This window comes from Hemiscyllium ocellatum, chromosome 22 (assembly GCF_020745735.1).
Source record: "Hemiscyllium ocellatum isolate sHemOce1 chromosome 22, sHemOce1.pat.X.cur, whole genome shotgun sequence".
In the NCBI taxonomy this organism is placed as follows: Eukaryota; Metazoa; Chordata; class Chondrichthyes; order Orectolobiformes; family Hemiscylliidae; genus Hemiscyllium; species Hemiscyllium ocellatum.
Genome location: NC_083422.1, coordinates 43,178,004 through 43,200,299, shown reverse-complemented (window position 1 = coordinate 43,200,299; position 22,296 = coordinate 43,178,004). Strand labels below are relative to the sequence as shown.

General features: G+C 41.4%; 1 protein-coding gene across 1 annotated transcript in view; it reads right to left on the bottom strand.

Moving 5' to 3' along the window:
* Positions 1-21,581, bottom strand: part of slc18a2 (solute carrier family 18 member 2) — a 36,060-nt gene extending 14,479 nt beyond the window's left edge. Inside the window, exons 1-9 of the mRNA XM_060842127.1 lie at positions 21,441-21,581; positions 21,086-21,245; positions 15,782-16,130; positions 11,843-11,901; positions 10,758-10,841; positions 10,275-10,367; positions 3,113-3,202; positions 2,992-3,035; positions 2,803-2,863 (exon numbers count right to left, since the gene is read on the bottom strand). Coding sequence (XP_060698110.1) covers positions 2,803-2,863; positions 2,992-3,035; positions 3,113-3,202; positions 10,275-10,367; positions 10,758-10,841; positions 11,843-11,901; positions 15,782-16,130; positions 21,086-21,218 — 913 coding nt within the window. The 5' untranslated portion in view covers positions 21,219-21,245; positions 21,441-21,581. The remainder of the gene's footprint in view (positions 1-2,802; positions 2,864-2,991; positions 3,036-3,112; positions 3,203-10,274; positions 10,368-10,757; positions 10,842-11,842; positions 11,902-15,781; positions 16,131-21,085; positions 21,246-21,440) is intronic.
* Between the last annotated feature and the right edge of the window lie 715 nt (positions 21,582-22,296).

Here is a 22,296-nt window from a genome sequence, read left to right as displayed (position 1 = left end):
GTCCAACAATTAGTAATTCTCAAATATATGGTTATGATTAAAAAGGGTGGAATGCACTAAATGAATTTAATAAAATACGATTTCAGAAAAATGTGCTCTTTATTACAAGCAGTTCTATCAAGGGGAAAATTGACAAAAGGGAACGCTGTCAAATCAAGCAGTGGATATAATTACATGAAATGCTTCTTTTCTTGCTTTTTAATATTTATTATTGAAAGGTTAAACCACTTAAGCAAACAAGCCTGTTAAATTTTCAACAAGTTTAATGAAACACAGAACACATTGATCCTGTTTACTAAGCTCGAATCAATGGTTGCACAAAACATGATGATAGACTAACATTTGATGTAAAGTTTGAATAAATGCAATAAATTATTATTTTGTGGGTTGCCAACATATTCTTAATATGAGGATATCAAAGTCCCTCTATCTGACTAGGCATATTCTGCTGTGAATAACATTGAATCTTTGAGGCTATCTGGCTCTGGTTATATGCAATTTCTCTGTGTGTGATGCTACAGAGTAATGAGTGTGGTCAGCAAGACTATCTTATAATGCACACTTAGACTCAGGGTCAGACCTTCATTATGGAGAAGGGTCACTTGAGTCAATAAATGTATTCTCTGCCTCATGTTACATTGACTTCAATTCATCCAAACAAAATCTGTTGCGTGTCCCCAATCATGCAGCAAGTCTCATTCATCCATCACCTAGGTTCTTGTTCACTGATAAAGCTCATGGTCCAGCACCTCCAATTTAAAATGCTCATTCTCAACTTTGAATTACTTCATTGCCTTATCCATCCCAACCTCTAATCTCCTCTAATTGGATAAGCATCCAGAATTTCTAATCCTCTGATTTTAGCCTATGAAGCATCCTTTCCTTGTGTTACCTCAGCATTGACAGTCATGCATCGAGGTGTCTAGGATCCTTGGTCTGGAAATTCTTCACTAAACACTTCTGCACTCCACTTTAAAGACATTAAATAAATGAAATTTGGTGATATTTTGGTTGAACTTCCTGTGCAATTCGTGAACTATTGCTGGAAGCATAATCTATGTCCACACAGTGTAAGTGGAAAAGTGAGTAATGCAATTAATATGCACAAGACCTCACTGGATCCACCCAAACAACTGTCCCTTTGCCATTCTATTAATCCTTAATGCACTTCCTGCATGTCTCCCCTGAGCAAACGTTTCCTGAGTGAAATTTATTTTCAAAATATTTTATTTACTTTTACAAAGGCAACATAGTCAGTTCTCAGGAGTAATGAAGGGATGCAGATGGGGAAACAGCAATTATTTGGCCTTCAGTAAGCATGACTTACACAGTTACTGGTAGGACCCTGGGGACTGTTGTTGAAGAGAAGACCATAATTCATTGAAAGTGGCATCACAGTAGTCAGGGTGGTGAAGAAAGCATTTAGCACACTTGTCTTCATTGGTCACAGCACTGAGTACAAGGGTTGGACCATCATGTTACAGCTGTATAGGACATTGGTAAGGCCACATTTGGGTAATGCAAACAATTCTGGTTGCCCTGCTAAAGGAATGAAGTTATTAAACTGGAAAAAGGTTGAAAAAAAAAGATTCACAGGTTGTTACTGAAATGGAAGGTTTGAATTATAAGGAGAGGCTGAGACTTTATTCCCTGGAGCGTTGAAGGTTGAGGGGTGAACTTAGAGGTTTATAAAATCATGAAGGCATAGATATGGTGAATAGCCAAGGTTTTTTTCCTCCAGGCTAGGGGAATCCAAAACTGCAGGGTATAGGTTTAAGGTGAGAGGAGAAAGATTTAAAAAAGGACCTAAGGGGCAAATCTTTCACACAGAGGGTGGTGCATTTATGGAACTGGCTGCCAGAGAAAATGGTAGAAGCAGCTACAATTACAACATATAAAAGACATTTGGACAAATACATGGATAGGCAATGTTTAGAGCAATAATGGGCCAAACACAAGCAAATGCGGCTAGTTCAGTTGAGGAAACCTGTCGCCATGGACAAGTTGGGTCGAAGTGCTGTATGTCATTAGGCAACTTAGAAGTACATTATCAAGCTCATACTTATAACAACTAGACAGTGTGCATTCTGTAAATAGTTAGTCTTCAAATATTCTAATTTATTGAAAGCTGTTATCAAATGTTGGAATTTCAGGCACTGTTGCTTTGGGATTGAACTTTGAAGTGGGTCAGCCTTAAGAGTCTATTTATATTCTACACTCCCTGAAACAATTCCAATCTTTACTTCTATGGTGGAATCTAGGGGAGGCAAAGGTTTTGGATAATGGTTGGAAAACTGGTAACAGTCAAAGTGCCTTTTTGGGAAGACTTGTTCCACACAGGCACTTGGTAGATTTGCAGGGGAGTCTTGACTCAGGAAGCCCCACTACCATCCTCTCAGCTGATCAAATGCCCCCTATTCCCATCAAATTTGGGGAAAGCAAATCCTGCAGCGTCCCTTTTGCTCCATCATTCCTAAATTCTGTTTTAACTATTTTGCTCCAACCTTCTGAAAATCTCTGTCTAACCTCCTCTATTTCCTGGTCTCAACCAGTTGTGTAAGACATTTCAACTCTTTTTGCAGCTCATCTCTATGAATCTATTTACTAATTCCTTCTTCCCATTTGGTGTCCATTTTGCTATGGCCAAAATGTAAAACATTGTAGACGCCACTAAGATAGTAAATTCACAAAATAAATGCAAGATAGTCTTAATGTTGTATGTTTGTCTTTATTCTGGAAATAATACTTGAATAAGTATTGATTAATTTATAAATATATGAAACCTTAAAGTCGGTGCAATACCTGCAGCAATCAATATATAAGGATCACGTAAAAGTGCAAACAGAGAGCTCCCCTTATGGCTCTAGGAAAAATCAAACAATAGTCACTGCAGAAAGTAAATATAATAGTGGATGAGTCAAGAAAAATATTAATATTCCAAAGTCTGTGTTTTATCATTTTGCAATAATCTAATCTAAAGATTGTACTTACTTCTGGTTGTGCTTTGGATGGCTGGAGGATAAATAGCTGTAGGGCTAAAGCAGGCAAGAGTTGTTATTCTGCTTAAATGGATTTTAGATGCCTGACAATAATCATCTTTTCCTTTACTTACCTCCATCCAGAAGGGCCAGCGCTGACAGAATCAAGAAGGGAGCAGTCTTCCCCACAAATTCATACATGACACTGCCAAAGGGTGGGCCCACTATAAAGGGTCAAGTTGAAAGATCAGTATGAATTAATTGCCAACTAAATGGATGTAACATCCCACAGCAAAATCCATATCTGAGATTAAAATTTCCCAGTGTGAGTGGATTATGATTGTTTAGTAAAATAATTTTCATTTAACCTGACACAGCAAACATGGTCTGAAATATTTACCTGATTCGATGCAAATTCACTCATAAAAAGATCCATTCAGTTGTCATGTCAACAAGTGAACAATCAAGATTATTTAAATGTAATATTAGCTTTAATTTCAACAGCAGTAATAGCTGATATTTGTACTGCCCTGTTAATCCAATAAAATGTCTGAAGGTGATTCACAGAAGCATTTAAGTAACAAAGCAACAAAGCATGCCATCAAGCAATGTAAAGAAACATCAATTCAGATCTTGGTGGAATGGCAATCATTCTCAAATTGCCTTTCTGCTTGAAGTTCTCCCCTCTCTGATGCTGCTCTGACTTAATTTCTTGCTGTTCTGAGCCCAGATTCTCCAGAAGTGCACAAAGCATTGTCCATCGAAGAGCTCTATAGTGGTGCTGTAGCACGCGAGGAAAGATGAGGCAACTCCCTGTTCCCCTCTCCCCCTTTACACAGCACTAGCTGCTGTAAGGGATGTTTAAAGGTCCAGTGTGAATGCTGGTTAATGAGTGTGTGGTGAAAGGTACAGTGGCAAGCGGGAGAGTTGGGTAGCTAGAAGTGTGGGCAACATTAGGGAGAGGTAATTCAGTTGGGAGCAGCTTGTGGGCTAGTTTGTTTGGGTCAGCTTAGTGGTGAGGGTGATTGGTCAATTGGTCAAGGAAGGGTAGTCAGACGGTGCAGTCAGGTCAGGTCATAGGGAGGCCATGTTGGCAGGTATTCAATGTGAGGCAGTCAATTCTGTAGTTTTAAGTGGACTAACATTCCTGAATTACATCGCAGGTTAGTACTGTGGAACTCTCCAACTCCAGCTCAGGGCAGAACACTTGTGATGGGTTTCAGGGAGCAGGGTAATTACTTGTCACAAGTCAACCTTCCCAGGAAATTCGCACAGAGGTCAGCATGTTGGCACTTCTGTGGGTTCCAAATGCACATAGTGGGTCACATGACCCATCTCCAATGATCTGGAGATCAGAAGAGGTGGGCTATTAAGTCACGTGAACAAAAGCTTGGTCAAGAAAAAGGTTTTATATCGTGACTTAAAAGAATGGACAGATAGTGAAAAGATATTCCAGAGCTTGCGGTCTAGGTACATGAAGGCTAGGCCTACCATTGTGTAACAGTTACAAAGAGGGAATGGAAGAAGACTGAATTAAAGGAGTGTAGCTATGTTGGAGGGTAGTCGGGGCTACAGGAGATTTCAGAGGCTGGTGGGATGAGAGGGTTGGTTGGAAAGTCATGAGGGATTTGAAAACATCCGGATGAGAATTGTAAAAATCCAGATACTGCTCAAACTAGAGCCAATATAGAAGAGAGCATAACATGACCTCATTTGCAGACACTACAATGCACATTCTGACACTACAGAAGAAAACTGCCTCTTATCAAGAATGGCCTATGAAAATTGAGGTGCAGAAATAAAAACAAACCTGTGGGCCACAACACATGGTTGGAGCAGAATACAGGAAACTTCATTCTATAGCTGGCTGCATGAGACCAGATCTTGGAAGATCTGAGACAAACAAAACTGGAAAAATGCATTGCACATTCCAGTGCCAACTCCTCTTTGCTCATTAATACTTGAGAACTAAATAGATTAATAATATTTTCTTGGGCAAATAGTGAAATGGTTTCAAGCATTTTATTAATGCATGCTATGAGAAGCAATATTTTGAATACATAAAATTGGTTCAGTAACAAAAGGCTGAGCATGAAAATTGGCAAGTCTTTTGTATTCAAAATCTCAAACTGCAAGGGGTGATTGAAACTAATTGAAACTTGCATCCGAGTGATTCAAGAGTAATGTGAAAATTTAAATGTAATCTGGTCAAATATCAAAGATACAGCAAAAGTCATTCGCATTAATCTTTCTGAAAAGCTAACACTAATGACCCTGATTAAGATTGCTCGCCACTTACAACAGAAAGTCACAATGTATTTGGAACAAAGGCAGAGAGATCATTGTTTAACAAGTGACAATTAGGCTCACAACGTGGTAGGATGACTAACTGAGACATTTAAGGCAGCAGTTTAAAGAAATGGTGACTGTTTTCTTTTTTGTCAATGCTAGCACTCACAGTACACATTAGATTGTATCCCACTGATGTACATTTTATTTAATGAAGAATTTTACACAAACCCAAGTGCAATTTGCTAAGAAGTTTTTATTCTTTTTTTAAAAACTTCCTTTGCAACTTTTTCACTCTCGGCGGAATGGAGGTGATTTAAACCTGAACAATCCAGTGTCTTTTCACAGTGTTATTTAACTGGCCTGGAACTAGCAGGTTTTGAGTTTTCTCTGTTTTCCTGAGAAGGTTGCCGGGGCACCCAGCCAAAGCTATTGACCTTCCCTTTTTAATAACAGTGGCGACTTTCACTGTGTGCCTGGGCAGTAAGTGGCAATGTGTTTCATGGCAGGTCAACCTTGCAGGATCTAAAGGACCAGGCCAATATGGACCTGAAAAGACAATTTTGCTTTTACTTGTGGGACTAATAGACTATAAAGAAAGAATGTCCCTACTGGGAACACATCTCCTCCCTAGCTTCATAACGCAGGTGAGCTAGATTGCAGTAGATCAACTTGTCAACTGTTGGTGGGTGGTATCTGTTGATAAAGATTATTTTTATTCCTATTGGAATTCAGTTGGGGTCCAGCAATTAAGAGACTTTGAAACTCTAATTTAGAGCAATAGATGATGTTTTGAACTCTCACTGCTGCTAGTCTGCAGAAATTCCCCAGAGTTAAAATCAGCACCGTTATCTCATTTCCCATATTTAAATCCCCTGAGCCATAAAATTGACTTTAAGTTAGGTAAAAGTTGCACTTGCTGGAGATTTACACAAATCAAAGAAAAGGGGTATTAGAAAACCTGAGTTTTAGCAAACTATTTTAGTTTAGAGCTATTCTCACCCATGATAGAATTCCAGGAAAAGATTGCGAGAGCTGCAAGCTGCTCTTTTTTTCTCCCTGTACAACCCCTAGCCTAACTCAGGGGCACTGAGGCCATTTATAGCACCTGGACTGCTTGCTCACCAATACTCTCAATTCAAATAATTTGAAGGAAAATCTATGAAGTATGAAAAGGCATTTATTGCATACCCAGTTTTAAAAATTATCACTTAATAAATCTTCCACATTTTTTAAAAAAATAAAATGAAGCAGCTAATTTAAACTAAAGAACAAGGAAGAAAACAGAGCCAACAGAATGTGGATGACTCACTTATGCCTGGTGTTTGAATTCAGCCCAGATTGTTGGCAAGCATTGTACCATCAGTACTCTGTAAAATGAGGTTTAAGTATTTATTATTCTCCAGATTTGGTTTTAATTTGGCACTCTTACTCAGGAGTATATTTTAAATCTAATTGTGATGGATCTGACTTGGGAGCTGATGGATGCTGAATTTGAGTTATCGAAAATAAGATAGTTTTATTTTTAAATATCTGGCATTCCTTACCTGTTCCTTTTCTATTAGGCTGAATAGTGCCTCTTCAGTTGAATTTGTCTTATGTTTTAGTTACAAACAGAATTGAAAGCAAAATTTATAAAGTATTTGTGCAATTGGAAGATATAATTAAAAATCATTTAAAGTATTATTTGCTGTAAACATAACCTATAATCTTCTCCATATGTATGAGTTAAGTTGTTGATTGTGAGATTATTATCTTCCCTTAAATATGTTATAATCTCTGTAGTTGGCTCTCATATGTTTAAACAAATGTTAATTTTAATTATGAGTATTTGATGTCATCTTTGAAAATTGGTTCAAGCAGTTTACAATGCTTTTGGTGAGGTAAACAGGGAACATATCAGGGAGAGGATAGTTGGCACAGTGTGACACTGACACTATATGGTTAAGCATTTATTTATATTGCTGTGCTCAATCAGGTTACTAGCATGGATAGTGTTAAAAGGAACATGAAATAGGTTTGAAGAATGAACTAGATGGGTATTGTCAATAATAGAAATCTGAGTTATTGGAAATGCACAAAGAATACATTGGAGTCATGGACAAGATGAAGTGAAAGTGTTCACCTGTCTGAAACTATTACTTCGGCACTCTAAGGCGTGGGAATATTTTTGGGAGTGTGCAATTATCATTCCTTTCAATGAAATGGCAGTATGGATCCTGTCTTCCTACCTTATAGTAGCTGATGTTATTGAGAACCATTTTCAAAACATGCAGAAGTAGTTTCCAGAGTTATACCGATGTTATTTTAAAATTGCTGGCTAATGTTCTCTCCCTATCTTGTTTTACTCTCTCATCATCTTCAAGTACTTTATTTTATTCCATGTCTAAAAGTCAGAATTTCTCCGAGTTGAAATATCTCAGGAACTCACTGTCCATTGTGTTTGTATAACAATATCATGCCACTATTCGAGAGCTTACATGGGTATACGTTCCAAAATTTCACCACAGTTTAGCTTCAAATTGGGAAATATGAAAACAGTCTTTGGTTTTACATATACAGTTGTAACACCACAAGGTTGATGTACAAACTAAAACTTAATCATATGTGGCAACCTCTACATTGCACGGTTTAAACAATACAATGAGTCTAATCTTTCAGTTGGTATGAGATCCATTCAGTGCAAAACCATGTACCCTCCCTAAAGGAATGTGTAAGAAGAATTTCCCCATAGGGATTTGGGTATTATGTCTGGGGAAAACCTGGATACTGTGGAAAGTTGTGTATGTTGCAGCAGATGCATGTGAATACTTAATCATTGGAGAATTGAGAAGGTAAGTCCTTTCCCATTGTAACAGAGAATGGACTCAGTGAATCCAAATTATCAGAACATGGAGATATTCTCCCAATACTGCCATCATCAGAAACACATTTCCAAAGATAGGAATACCAATTCTCCACTCAGCTTTGAAGAAATGAATTAGCTATTGCTGAGTAGCTGGGGTATATAAATGTTTGGTCTCCATTGCTATAAGCAACCTTTGAGTCATGTTGCTACAAGCAAAAACAAGGATCAGACTTTCAGATATCGAACAGTCTCAATACCAGCCAACTAGCTGCTTTCCCTTTTCCTATCTATTTCTGCTGATCCTCCAAAGTTTGGACATATTTGTTATCGGATAGGCAGTGAAAAAAGATTCATTCTTTCACCATTATTGAGTTTCAGAAGGAAGTTTCTAAATTTCAATGCCGAGACTTGTTCACAACCACACAACAAATAATATGTTTCAGGGATTAAGAGGCAACTCACTACTAAAACACAAAGGCATAAAAATACATTGCCATACCACCATTGATACCTTCTGTAAATTGAATATTTTCTGATTGGAAAAAATAAAATATGGGATGTTTCTTCCAATTCAAAAGCAGGAATCATACCTTCACTCAGTTAAAATTAGAAAAAAAATTCTCTCCGTACTATAAATCACCAAAAGTAACATGAAGTTTATGACCTGATGATTCAGAGCAAATGAACAACTTACAGTGGGTCAGAGGAGGAGTATTCAAATTGCTGTACACATGCAGTAATAATTTACAAGATTTAAAATTCTTGGCAAACCCCTCTAGGGCTTCTTCCTTCCTTTCTAATTCCTCCAGCCCTTACAACCTTCTGTGATCTCTGTATTCCTTTAACTTTGATCTTTATTCCATTCCCCGCTCATTTCAACCCATTTGTTCATCCACGTAAATTAAAAGCATGAAATTATATTTTCTTATCCTTCTAACCTCCTTTAGGACACTCCTTCAAGCTTACCTCTTTAACCCAGTTATAGCTAACTGGACTTGTAAACAGTACAGCTAAGATAAATCAGCAGCAATATTGCAAGGTTAACAAGAACATCAGAGATACTGTAAGAAATATCTTAGTTTCATGTAAAGAGTTATCTACAATTATAATGGTTCAGGGTAGGTGGAAGTGAAAGTCTTTCACTTATTTAATTGTGGGGGTTGACAGTGTGGTACTGGAAAAGCACAGCAGGTCAGGCAGCATCCGAGGAGCAGGAGAATTGACATTTCAGGCAAAAGTCCTTCATCATTACTGAATCATGAATGGCTCTGACCCAAAATGTTGATTTTCCTGCTCCTCGGATGCTGCCTGACCCGCTGTGCTTTTCCAGTACCCATCTTAACTCTGATCTCCAGCACCTGCAGTCCTCACTTTCTCCTACTTATTTAATTGTACCTTATACAGCATGATCTGACTCAGTCATTCTCTGAAGTTATTTCCAACAATATAATGGCAAATTCTGTCAATTTCTAAATGATGCATTGTGGAAATTGTTGAACTTTGGTTGTAATTAGATTAGTTAACTCAGGCATATAATGTCCAGTGCCCTCTGAACTGAACTTAAAGGTTTGAACTGGACAGAATGTGAGAATTCTTGAAGAAATACAGTCAGTAGCCCAATTCAGGTACTGAAGGTTCTGAATCACATCTGGCATTCAATCTTAACTCAGTTCATTTTTCAATAACTCATTAAAATTAAGCATAACCATTGTTTGGCTAAAGAGGCCACTACAATCTTGCAGGGTCTTTTATTTGAAATAGCAGATGCCATTTGAAACAAAGTTTATACTTCTGGAATTTGCTTGCATTTTGTACGAATAATTAGAAAATTATCGAGAGTGTGGTGCTGGAAAAGCACAGCAAGCCAGGTAGCATCCAAGGAGCATGAGAATCAATGTTTCGAGCATAAGCCCTTCATCATTCAGCAATGATGAAGGACTTTTGCCCGAAAAGTCGATACTCCCACTCCTCGGATGCTGCCTGACCTGCTGTGGATTTCCAGCAACACGCTCATGATTCTGATCTCCAGCATCTGCAGTCCTCACTTTCTCCCCATTAGAAAACAGTGATCCACTGATTTACAGTATACTTTCTAAGGTGACTATGAATTGTCTTCCTCTAGAAGCAGGCAAACATAATGCAGTTAGACGGATACTGACCCAAAACCCCCATTGCAAGACCTCCTAATGCGATACCCATTGCATTACCCCTTTCTTCATCATTAGTATAAACACTGGCCAGCATCCCCATACCTGTGAGAGAAAAGAGAGACCTGTCAGTCTGTGTAAATGTCTATGAAATATTAAAGTGCTATTGACCTTGGAAATATAACAGGACCTCAGTGAAGTAAATACAGAATGAATTCTCAATGTAACTATTGCATAATTCCTAAACAATGAGAAATCAAATTCCAAAAGAAAATTAAAATGTCTGCAATGCTAGAAAATATTAAATTTGTATTTTGATGAAGATTATCTGTACTGTGAAACAACTGGAAACCATTGAACACAGAAATATGATTATTATCAAATTACAATTAGTTATAAGGCCAACATCTCTGAAAGTTTTACATGGATGCTTGTTCTTCTAAAGATGTTTAGTTATAGTGTTATTGTCCTATCGCTTTAGAAATTTTTCCTTACCTGCCACAGAGGAACAGGATGAGCCGATACCCTGCAGAGATCTGGCTAAGAACAGTAAAACGTAACTCTTTGAGAAAGCAAACACTGCAGGGATAAGAAGATGTGAAAGTGTTATCCAAACATATTTAATCCAAGAGTTGCAACCGAATCCAAATTCTCTGTGAAACTAAACCTAATTTTACTTTTAATAGAGAGAGGAAGGTGGGAAGGCAAACAATCAACTCGAAGGAAGCGAGTTGGAACTTCAAGTATATAACAAGGTTTTGTATCTTATTATTCAGATTTTGAATTTAACTGTGGATGGTTGCGTTTCCTGAACCTTTGAATAGTTGTTAGTTACATCCAGATAAGGGCTGTCAGATCCAACAGTTAGGATCAGGTAGGCATGCTGACCCTATTTGCCAGGCTTCTAATTCTGCACTAACTCTCATCTTGGGCCTCAGTTTCCCCAAACACCTTTTCCCCTCCACCAAGACCCTGGGATTGACTCTATTTCCCATTTTGATTAACCAGCCCCTAATACCTCCCTTGTATGTCTCCAACTGTACAAAATACCTCCCCATTTTGATCCTCTCCCCTGAGAAACCTCAACTGCCTAGGGCACCCACTCAACAATCCCCCATCACTGGGCATTGATCTATCTTATCTGACTAGCTCTTTGCCCAGCTGGAAGTTAAACCTGCCAGTTGGACTGGTTTCCTGATTGGGAGCCAAAGGATGGTGTCACATACAATATATTAGACTAATATTCCATAGGTCTGGGGAGACTGGAGACTTCCAGGTTCCATGCGCCTTATTGACTTCCCCTGCCTCCATTTGTGGTTTCCTCAACAAATTACTGACCTACATGTTTAAGATCAAATCGACTTTGACACAGCATGAGTTCAATAAGAGTTTGATCTTTATTGCCATCCAAATTGTATATCATCTTCAAAAAGAAAGTGCAAACAAACAAGATCCTTATTCAATTAGATATTTGAATGGATTCATGATTATGTTAAAAGGATACTGTGTCACACAGACAATAAGGATTCTAACCTCGTTAATGGCTTTAGATAAATAAAAAATAAAGTTGAAGTACTTACTAACTGTTGATATGAACATGATGATGAACCCTGCAAACATTGGAATTTGATATCCTATCCTGCAAGCAAAAGAAGTATCCAATTTACACTGTTCATAAGTACCTGTACAAAACAATTCACAAAAGCTAAAAGGTGCCCTTTTCTAAGTAGACAGCTCAAGGAAAATTTAAAATCTTATACAAAGAATATTGTGACTATATAGATATATCTATATGTGAACAGTGATTTTTATACATATGGGAGGCAAAACGATATGCATACTTGTGTCGTGGGCAGTATTAGTTGTTTCTGATTTTAAACAGTCAATCATTTTTGAAAGATTTACCAGGGAAATGAATACATTAATGGAACAAGATAGGAAAAAAACAAAGACCTATTCTGGGAATAAACTAAATTTTGTAATGGCCACTAAGGTATTGTTTCAAATTGCAAGCTTGAAATCTAAGCTTGAAACAATGTCTAACTGCCCTTGAACTTCTGTACAGCCAGTCATCTGTATGGGCACTCACACCTGCACACATACTCAATTACACAAGTAAATATATTCTCCTGCTATCAAACATATCTATTTACTCATGAGCACTCTCCCATTCTCTCCTTTTATGATGGGTACATTTTGGGCTATAATTGCACAAACAAATTCTCCTTTACAATACACTGCCAAACTATCAAATGTGCAAATAACATTTTGTTTTATCATCTTCATACATATAAAAGTAAACATTCTCACATACAAAATCTTGTTCATATGCACCCACAATCAAGGATAGATTTGATTTTCGAAACTAGGAGAGAGTGAGGACTGCAGATGCTGTAAAGTCAGAGTCAATAATGTGTGAAGCTGGAAAAAGCTCAACAGATCAAGCAGCATCGGAGGAGCAGGAGAGTCGACGCTTTGGTTTGGGACCCTTCATCGGGACTCATTAATGTACTGATGACCTGAAACCTGACTGCCCAGCTCCCCTGAAGCTGCTGGACTTTGTGCTTTTCCCTTTCAAAACTATGCAGACTAACATAAGTAATGCCTTGTAGATTTACATTTTGGACACATTTTTGTTCCATTATAGCAGTTGAAGAGTTACCTGTGGAGAAACTAATGTGGTAGACTATCTTTGCCACATGAGTATCATTTGAACAGAGTTCAGAAAACACAATGGGCAGAATTTGTACAGGCCTACCTATATGATGTGAACTATGGTGAGAAATCTGGGAAAAATACATAAGAAGTCAGGTGAGTTCTTTCTTGATGTCAGAAGCAACCTTTTTTCTATTCACTTGGGAGATTTGGGCATTGCCGGGAGGGCCAGCACTTATTGCCCATCCCTAGACATCCTTGAGAAAATAATAGTGGGCTGCCTTCTTGAACCATTGCAGCACATGCATTGTAGGCAGACCCACAATGCTGTTATGGAGGGAATTTCAAGGTTTTACACAGTTACACTGAAGGAACAGTAATATATTTTCAAGTCAGAATGCTTGAATGGTTTCAAAATGAATTTGCAGGTGGTAGTGTTCCCATGTATCTGTTACCTTTGTCCTTTTACATGGAAGTGGTGAGTATATAGATAAGTTGCAGAGCTGGGCAGAAATGTGGCAAATGGAATTCAATGTAGCTAAGTGTGAAGTCATTCACTTTGGTAGGAGTAACAAGAAGATGGATTACTGGGCTAATGGTAGGCTACTTGGTAGTGTGGATGAGCAGAGGGATCTTGGTGTCCATGTACACAGATCTCTGAAAGTTGTCACCCAGGTAAATAGTGCTGTGAGGAAGGCATATGGTGTACTGGGCTTTATTGGTAGAGGAATTGAGTTCCGGAGTCCTGAGGTCATGTTGCAACTGTATAAGACTCTGGTGCGGCCTCATCTGGAGTATTGTGTGCAGTTTTGGTTGCCATACTATAGGAAGGATGTGGAGGCATTGGAACGAGTGCAGAGGAGGTTTACCAGGATGTTGCCTGGAATGGTAGGAAAATCTTATGAGGAAAGGCTGAGGCACTTGGGGCTGTTCTCATTGGAGAAGAGAAGGTTTAGGGGAGATTTGATAGAGGTGTATAAGATGATTATGGGTTTAGATAGGGTCGACACTGAGAACCTTTTACCGCTAATGGAGTCAGGTGTTACTAGGGGACACAGCTTTAAATTAAGGGGTGGTAGGTATAGGACAGATGTTAGGGGTAGATTCTTTACACAGCGGGTTGAGTGTTCATGGAATGCCCTGCCAGTAGCAGTGGTGAACTCTCCTTCTTTATGGTCATTTAAGCGGGCATTGGATAGGCATTTGGAAGTTATTGGGCTAGTGTAGGTTAGGTAGGATTCGGTTGGCGCAACATCGAGGGCCGAAGGGCCTGTACTGCGCTGTATCTTTCTAAGTTCGTAAGGTGTTGGCTGAAAATCTTTGGTAAATTTCTTGTAAATAGTATACACGGCTGCTACTGAGCTTTGGTGGTGTAGAGAATGCATGCTTATGGATGTAATGCCAATCAAATAGGCTGTTTTGTCCTGGACGATGTCAAGCTTCTAGTGTTGTTAGAGCTGCACTCATCCAGGCAAGTGGGGAGTATTCCACCACACTCCTGCTGTGTGCCTTGTAGATGGTGGACAGGCTTTGGAGAGCAAGGAGGTGAGTTACTTGACACAGTATACCTAGTCTCTGACTTGCTTTTATAGCCACTGTATTTATATGATGAGTCCAATTGAATTTCAATGAAGCCCAGGGATGTTGATAGTGGGAGATTCAGTTATGGTAACACCATTGAATTTCAAGGTGGGTAAATGGTCTCTTATTGGAGATTCTCATAGCCTCGCATTTGTATGGCATAAAAAGTTAGATTAGATTAGATCACTTAGTGTTACTTGCCACTTTTCAACCTAAGCCTGGATATTGCCTAGATCTTGTTGCATTTGATTATGGACTGCTTCAGTAACTGAGGAGTCGCAAATCATGCTGGATGTTGCACCAATCATCAGCGAAGATCCCCACTTCTGACCTTATGATGGAGGGAAAGTCATTGATGAGGCAGCTGAAGATAGGGCCGAGGACACTACCCTGAGGAACTCCTGCAGAGATGTCCTGGAGCTAAGATGACTGACTTCCAGCAACTACAACCATCTTCCTATGTACCAGATATGGGACTCTAACCAAAGGAGAGTTTTCCCCGATATCCATTGATTCCAGTTCTACTTGGGCTCCTCGATACCATACTCAGTTAAATGCAACCTTGATGTCAAGGGCTGTCACTCTCTGATCAACTATACCTTTATGCAAGATGACTGGTATACATATTTGCCCGAAACATTGATTTTCCTGCTCCTTGGATGCTGCCTGAATTGATGTGCTTTTCCAGCTCCATACTCTGGACTCTAATCTCCCGCATCTGCAGTCCTCACTTTCGCTGACATGTTGCATCTACCCAGTCAGTATCTCCATTTGTCCCTCATGCACACATCTATCTTCCCTGCAATGCATTTAGTGAGTTCTACGTGATGTGTAAGTTCTTCTGGAAAGAACACTTTCCTTTGATTAGAAATTTACGAGTGAAATTACAATCTTATTTAAAGATCTGACAAACTAACCAGGAAATCAATTCTACCCCCTCCTCTCAGCCCTGCACACTTCACCTTGGGCACTTAAAGTGCGAGATTAAAAGCTGGGAAGAGTAAATGCAATAGGCAGACAGTTGAGAAACTGGAGGCTCTCAGCAGATCAGTCAGCATCTATGGCGAGAGTGCTGAGCTTCCAATAGCTCGGAGAATGGTTTCAACCAGAGAAAGCAACTAGCCTGTTCTCCCCATATACCCCTGTCATCTCGGGGCTTCCAGCACTTTTACTTTTATTATCATTTATTATCGCCCGTGAAGTTAGTATAGTTTGTTCATTAAAAGGAGATTCATTCATGACAAAGACACTGCCTGAAGTGCAAGTTAGACCCAATGACTCACCTGTTTGTTAAGGGCCCTATGAAGGGGTTTGTTACCAGTTGGACAGTGGCCTTTGAAGCAAACAACAAGCCAACTTGGACATTTTCATTCAGCAAGTACTTGTCTTTCTTCAAACAGCTGCTGTTCGAATCGGCTGTCCCAGTCGCATTGGTCACTGAGGAGGGTGTTGTTGTGAAAGCCTGCTGTATATCACCCGGCCTGCTCTCCCGCTCGGTGATCATTGTCGAGTTGTCATAGTAGGAAAAGATTTTCTGAAATCGAGTCGCGGAAACCACGCCAGGGGTTTGAGTGGGGCTTTCCTCCAGTGGTTGGTGATGAAGAGCATACAGGTAACTGGGAATGATGGGCACTGTAAAACATCAGGCAGTTAGCACAGTCAGACAGCTCTTAGCCAGAAGCTGCAAGCACACAAAGAACACAATAAAAACAAAAGATGGATTGGTAAGTGATTGTACTGGTCCAGAGTGGAACTTTCTAGGTTCACCTACTGCAATAATTCTAGCGGAACCTCCTTGTATCCCTAACTGGGGGAGGGGGGACAAATTTGATTGCAAATGTTGGTAATTTACAATAGCCTAGACAGTAAGAGGCAGATTATACACTGGGAACTGGACCCCGACCATTCCCATCGGTCTATTGAAATGGTGTAAATCTAGCCTCAACACTTGAATGGTTACAGTTTCAAGGCATGTCGACCGATTCCACTTTTATTCCCATTTGTCCAGTTTTATCCCCATGACACGCTTCAGTTTCCACTTTCTACGGTGGAGAGTAGATATTGCTGTGAATGAGGTTCCTCTGTCTGTCAATCGTGGTGACAGTGTAACTGCAACTGAAGTTGTCGGTCTTCCTGAGTGGGATTGGAACAGGCCGTTCTCCCAAGTGAAGGGATTAGACCTTCCCCATGAGCCACACCCAGCAAAGTCATATCAAACTGTCATCGTTTTCCAATGACCTGATGGATGATCCTGACCCAACGGTCCAAGAATCTCTGAAAACGACCCAGCTACAATGAATGCGAGCCACAGTGATCTTTGCTTTAGTGGGACTGTATTACACTTGGTGTATATCAGATAAGCGAGACTGACGACGATAAATTCGAGAGGGGGGGGGGTGATCACTCTGGGACAGACAGAGGGAGAGGGAAGGGTCCCGGTCTCCAGCATTCCCTCTGACAGGTACATCTCCAACTGTCCCCCATTCACCTTGGATGAGTCAGTCCAATAGTCATTCTTGAAGGGTTAGTGCACCCTTTAAAAAAATGGTCTCTTATTCCTTCCCTTTGATGTTGTCTGCCCCTGATCTTTCTGAAGTCAGAACTTGTTTCCATGGCGATGGTTCAGGATTAATCCCAGGGTTGTGAGCTGACCCCAACAAAGCGACTCGAACCCGGCTGCACCTCACCCCAAAACGTCGCGGAATAGATGGAGATATAAACGAACTCAACGAATAGTCCACTGCAGCCACATGCCTGACCTCCCACCTCTGTCCGGAAACAAGTTGCGTTGTTGGACGTCCTCTGCTTGCTCTCTGTTCGTTTCGGAGAGAGGTGGTGTACCCAACACTGAGCTGTGGAACATCTGCAGCAGGTCGGAGATGGAAAATGGGAGGGAGGCTCTCTGTTAATCGAATCATGATGTTCCATCAACAATATTCCAGTTAAACCACCACTGTCATCCAATCCGAGGTACAGAAGGCGATTTAGCTCCTTGTGAAGCCTTTCCCAGCATTTCGTGACATCCTGACTAACCTGTGGGCCTAACCTCATAACCTGCTGTATATTTTCACCAACAGAAGTTTGCCGACCCAGCGGCGAGGGTGCTGTTGCTGAGGATTCCCGCAGTGGCACAAGAGCAAAAGTTCCATGTGGGAAGCTGTCCTCACCTCCACTCCTCCCATTCCGGGCTTCAGTGCTAATTTCTGCTCCCAAATTCACTGACGATGCTCCATTTTTTTTTTCAGCTAAAAGTTGCGGTAGACGTTAAACAGCTGGCTGTCCGATAATCCGCGTTCCCACTGCTGCCCTCTCCCAGAAACTTCCCCAGAGGGAAAGCTGCAGACACGAGAGAACGCAACTTGTTTCCGGCCGATCTGAGAAGCTGGGAGAAAGTGAGGACTGCAGATGCTGGAGATCAGAGCTGGAAAATGTGTTGCTGGAAAAGCGCAGCAGGTCAGGCAGCATCCAAGGAGGAGAGTCGACGTTTCGGGCATAAGCCCTTCTTCAGAAAGGAGCTGAGAAGTTGTGCAGTCACATTGCAAATAGACTTTTCCCAGCTCCTGACAAGTGTTTCTCAACCAGTTACCCCTCCCCAGCCCCAATATCTTCAAATGTTCGATCCAATCCTGCTCCTTTATCTAACTCTCGGGAATATATCCCTGGTATTGGTATCCAGCTATCATTCTAACTAATTTTCATTGCACTCCCTCATTAAGACCATAAGACACAGGAGCAGAATTAGGCCATTTGGCCCGTTCCGTTTGCTCCACTGTTGGATCATCGCGGATATGTCTCTTAACGCCTGACTGTTCCCTTAACCTCTGATCCCCTTACTAATCAAGAAGCCATCTATCGCTCTCTCTCTCAAAGAAACGCAATGCTTGAGCTCTCTCTGTCAATCAGTTCCACATATTCACCATTCTATGGCGGAAGAAATTCCTTCTTATCTCAATTTGAAAGGTGCACCCTTCATTCGGAGGCTGTGCCGTCCGGTCTTAGTATTTCCTACTACATCTTGTCCAGTCAATTGTATCCAGGTCTCTCAGTATTATGTAACTTGCAATGAGATTCCCCCCTCTCCTCCCATCCTTCTAAATTCCATTGAGTACACACCCAGGGTCACTTCTCAGATGACAAGCTCTCCATCGTTGGGCTCATTCTTGTAAACCTCCTCTGGACCCCCTCCAAGGCCAGCACACCCTTCCCTAGCTCGGCGTCCACATCCGCTCCCCATATTCCAAATGCGGTCTGATCACAGCCTTATACGGCCTTGGCAGTACATATTGTATTCTAGCTCTCTAGAAATGAATGCGAACATTGTACTTGCCTTCTGAACCTGCATGTTAACCTTACAAAAATTCTGAACTGGGAGTCCTAAGTCCCTTTATGTTTCAGATTTCCATAATATTTTTCCTAATTAGAAGTGCAAGCCTCTCTTCCTATCAAAGTGTTTAACTTCACTTTCTCACACTGTATTCTATCTGTCACATCTTTGTTCAGAATCCGAGTCTGTCCAAGTCCTTAAGCAGCCTCCCCTCAAGGCTAACATACCCTTTCTAGGGAGTAGTGCGCAGAAGTGAACAACATCCCAGTACTGTTTAGCCACGGATGGTACTTAACCGGATTTATAAACCCTTGTGTTCTCCGTCTCTAGTTTGTTTTTGTCCCTGGCCACGATCATTTAACAATTTGCCCATTTGGATGCTTTGCGATGTTTTGCCGTTGAGAAGGTATTTAGTTATACGCCTTTAATGATCTGAAGCGGCTGACCTCACACTTAGCTACATTAAAATCCATTTGCCCTAGTTTTGCCCCTCTAATTCCACTTTAACCTGCATTAGAAGGTTGTCTAGTTTTGCTATGTTGGCAAACTTACACGTGTGATTCTGCCATCCAAATCATAATGACTGAAGAGCTGAAGCTGCTAATTTGAAAAGGTGCCTTTAATTGAATCGAACCCTCGCCGTAGCTTTTACGTTGCGAATGGGTCCACTGTGCTAACTGACCACCGCCTGTAACATCCACAGCTACCCCTTAAGTTAATTAATACAGTCGCCTCTGCAAATCGCACAGATTCACGGGCATGACCGATACTTTACAGATCCAAGATTGTCCTCACTGATCATTTGAACATTTTCTAGATAATTAGTCACTCAGTATGGGCAGAAACAGCCCTTACTGCCTATAATCAAAATCAGATGTCTCAATAGCATCTAAAATCTGAAACAAGGTGTTTGCAAGCTGCACACGTGAAATCAGCAAGTGCAGAATTACCAGAATCTGACAGTTGAAGAACTTCAGTTGGATGGATAGTCTCAGAAAAGTGGCGGTAACGCTCTCTGAGAGACTTACATTAGATTGCTTACAGTGTGGATACAGGCCCTTCGGCCCAACAAGTCCACACCGACCCGCCGAAGCGCAACCCACACCATACCTAACACTACGGGCAATTTAGCATGGCCAATTCACCTGACCCGCACATCTTTGGACTTGAGGGGAAACCGGAGCACCCGGAGGAAACCCACGCAGACACGGGGAGAATGTGCAAACTCCACACAGTCAGTCGCCTGAGTCGGGAATTGAACCCGGGTCTCTGGCGCTGTGAGGCAGCAGTGCTAACCACTGTGCCACCCACACAACCTGGTGGAGATGTTCTACAATTCCAGGAAGAGAGAAACTGAGGCGATTTGGAATTAGCACATGGATCAGGGATGCACTATCTAAAAGGACGCTGGAGTCAGCTCCCACAGGAAGCTCGACAAGACAGTTTAACCTGTTCTAAGGTTTGCAGGACTCTGGGGAAAGAGCAGTGCTGAGGGCCGAATGGGACAGCTCATGTGTGACACGGAGGACTGACACTGCACTGTGAAACCCCACAAATGGCAGTGGCTACATTGCCTACAATCCGAAATACACTTCCTGTACTGTCTGAAGTTGCAAGCCTTAAAGTAAGGATTGCCGGTCAACTGGAGAACTGAAGCTGGGTAAACCTCACTAAGTAATAGCCCTGGAAATAGTGATAACCATGCCATCGCTGATCCAAGGGCTGGCAGCATTTCACCAAACGGCGCACCAACCCAGACGGACAGAGGTTTTCTTGGACGGAGGGAGGGTGAGAAGTTCCAGGAGGGTACCGAGGGGACAGTGTGCACTAATCCCAACTGGAGAGCAACTCCAATGCTGCACATATCGAGCCTGTCCAGATTCCAACACCAATTCTAACCCAGTGCTGCTCCTCCCTCACGAAAAGTCAAATTAAACAACTTTATACCAGAATAACACCGTTAGTTAAATCCTGTTATCGAATACAAATCAAAACTATAATTTTTTAAATCGATATATTAAGTATCATTCACCATTTATCACTTTTGCTCAGGTCCTGGTCGAACAATTAAAATTGTGTTTATTTTTTTAAAACCAACAATTCAGCGGTTTTCCACAAAGTGCACAGAATCCTGGATCTCCCTTCCCCCTTTTCAAAACAAGTGTCAAATGTAGAATGAACCTTTCCTTGATTGGGGCCAGCCCAGAGCCCCCCGCTCCAGCTGAACTTCCGTGTGGTGTAACTCCCGGACTCGGTGACTTACCCACCACGGTCAGCAGCATGTTATCAAGGAGCAGCGCCACGAACACTATGAACAGGATCAATTTCCGAGACTGGCGACCTTCCCTCAGCCAACGTAAAAAACTGAACTCCTTCAGTCGCTGCAGCCCGTCCATTATCACTTGTGCTGCTCAGGGTAACTTCTAGAGGGACGAGAAACATAAACCCCGTTAGTAATAATCGCCAGCACTCATCACCACTGACTCTGAATGTCGGCGCAAACGCGAACTCCAAGCAGAAGCATTGCAACAGGAAGCATGTGTTTGCTGTTGTAATGCAATGTCACAGAATGAGGGGTAAAAGTCGAAATGAAAACCCCTTGTACAAGCACCGCTCACCTTGAATTGAATCGAAGGGGGCTGTGTTACTAAAAGCTGCTTCTGTCCCCGACAGCTCTAAGTGTGTGAAAGAGAGCCATACAGCCAGTGGGCAGGACCAGGGAGGATTGCTCCGAGCTGCTGACGCCACGATTCCTCCCATTCACCGCTGCTTCTTGTTGACGTGGGGTGGGATGTGGAGGGAGGAACGGGGCTTGACAAGGCGCCAAGTGGGGCGATCATTTACAGGCAGCGGGCCAAGCCACTCCTCCTATTTACTCCAATATTATTCCATGACAAAATCAAAGTTCAGATTCCATTTCGCCCTCCCTTCAATCAGCACTCACCCACAGCAACTTACATCACGCTCTGATGCATTTCCCAGAGAATGAACGGCCACTGTTTACATAGGAAACTAAGAATCCTGCAATCCAGAAAGCCAGGCCACTTACAGCACAACGAACAGTGCAAGGGTAGGGTCTTAACTCCCAAGGTAAAAACAACGACTGCAGATTCTGGATCAGTGGTGCTGGAAGAGCACAGCAGTTCAGGCAGCATCCAACGAGCAGCGAAATCGACGTTTCGGGCAAAAGCCCTTCATCAGGAATAAAACTCGAATGAACAAATGCCATCATGCCACTTTCTCAAATAATTCTCCCTCCCCCACCCCAAACCGTCCTGCCTAGGCCCACCTTACAATGAAAGGTGTGAAAAGCAAATAGGTTTCTGGTCTGAGCATTGATGCAAATTTCATTCCAATTTCTTTCTACCCCGATTATTAACAAGGACAGGATAAGCATCAATTCCCCGCGGCAGTGCTGCTGGTCTGAGGAAATGAGATGGGATTTTTATGGGTTTTTTAAAAAGCACAGGCACA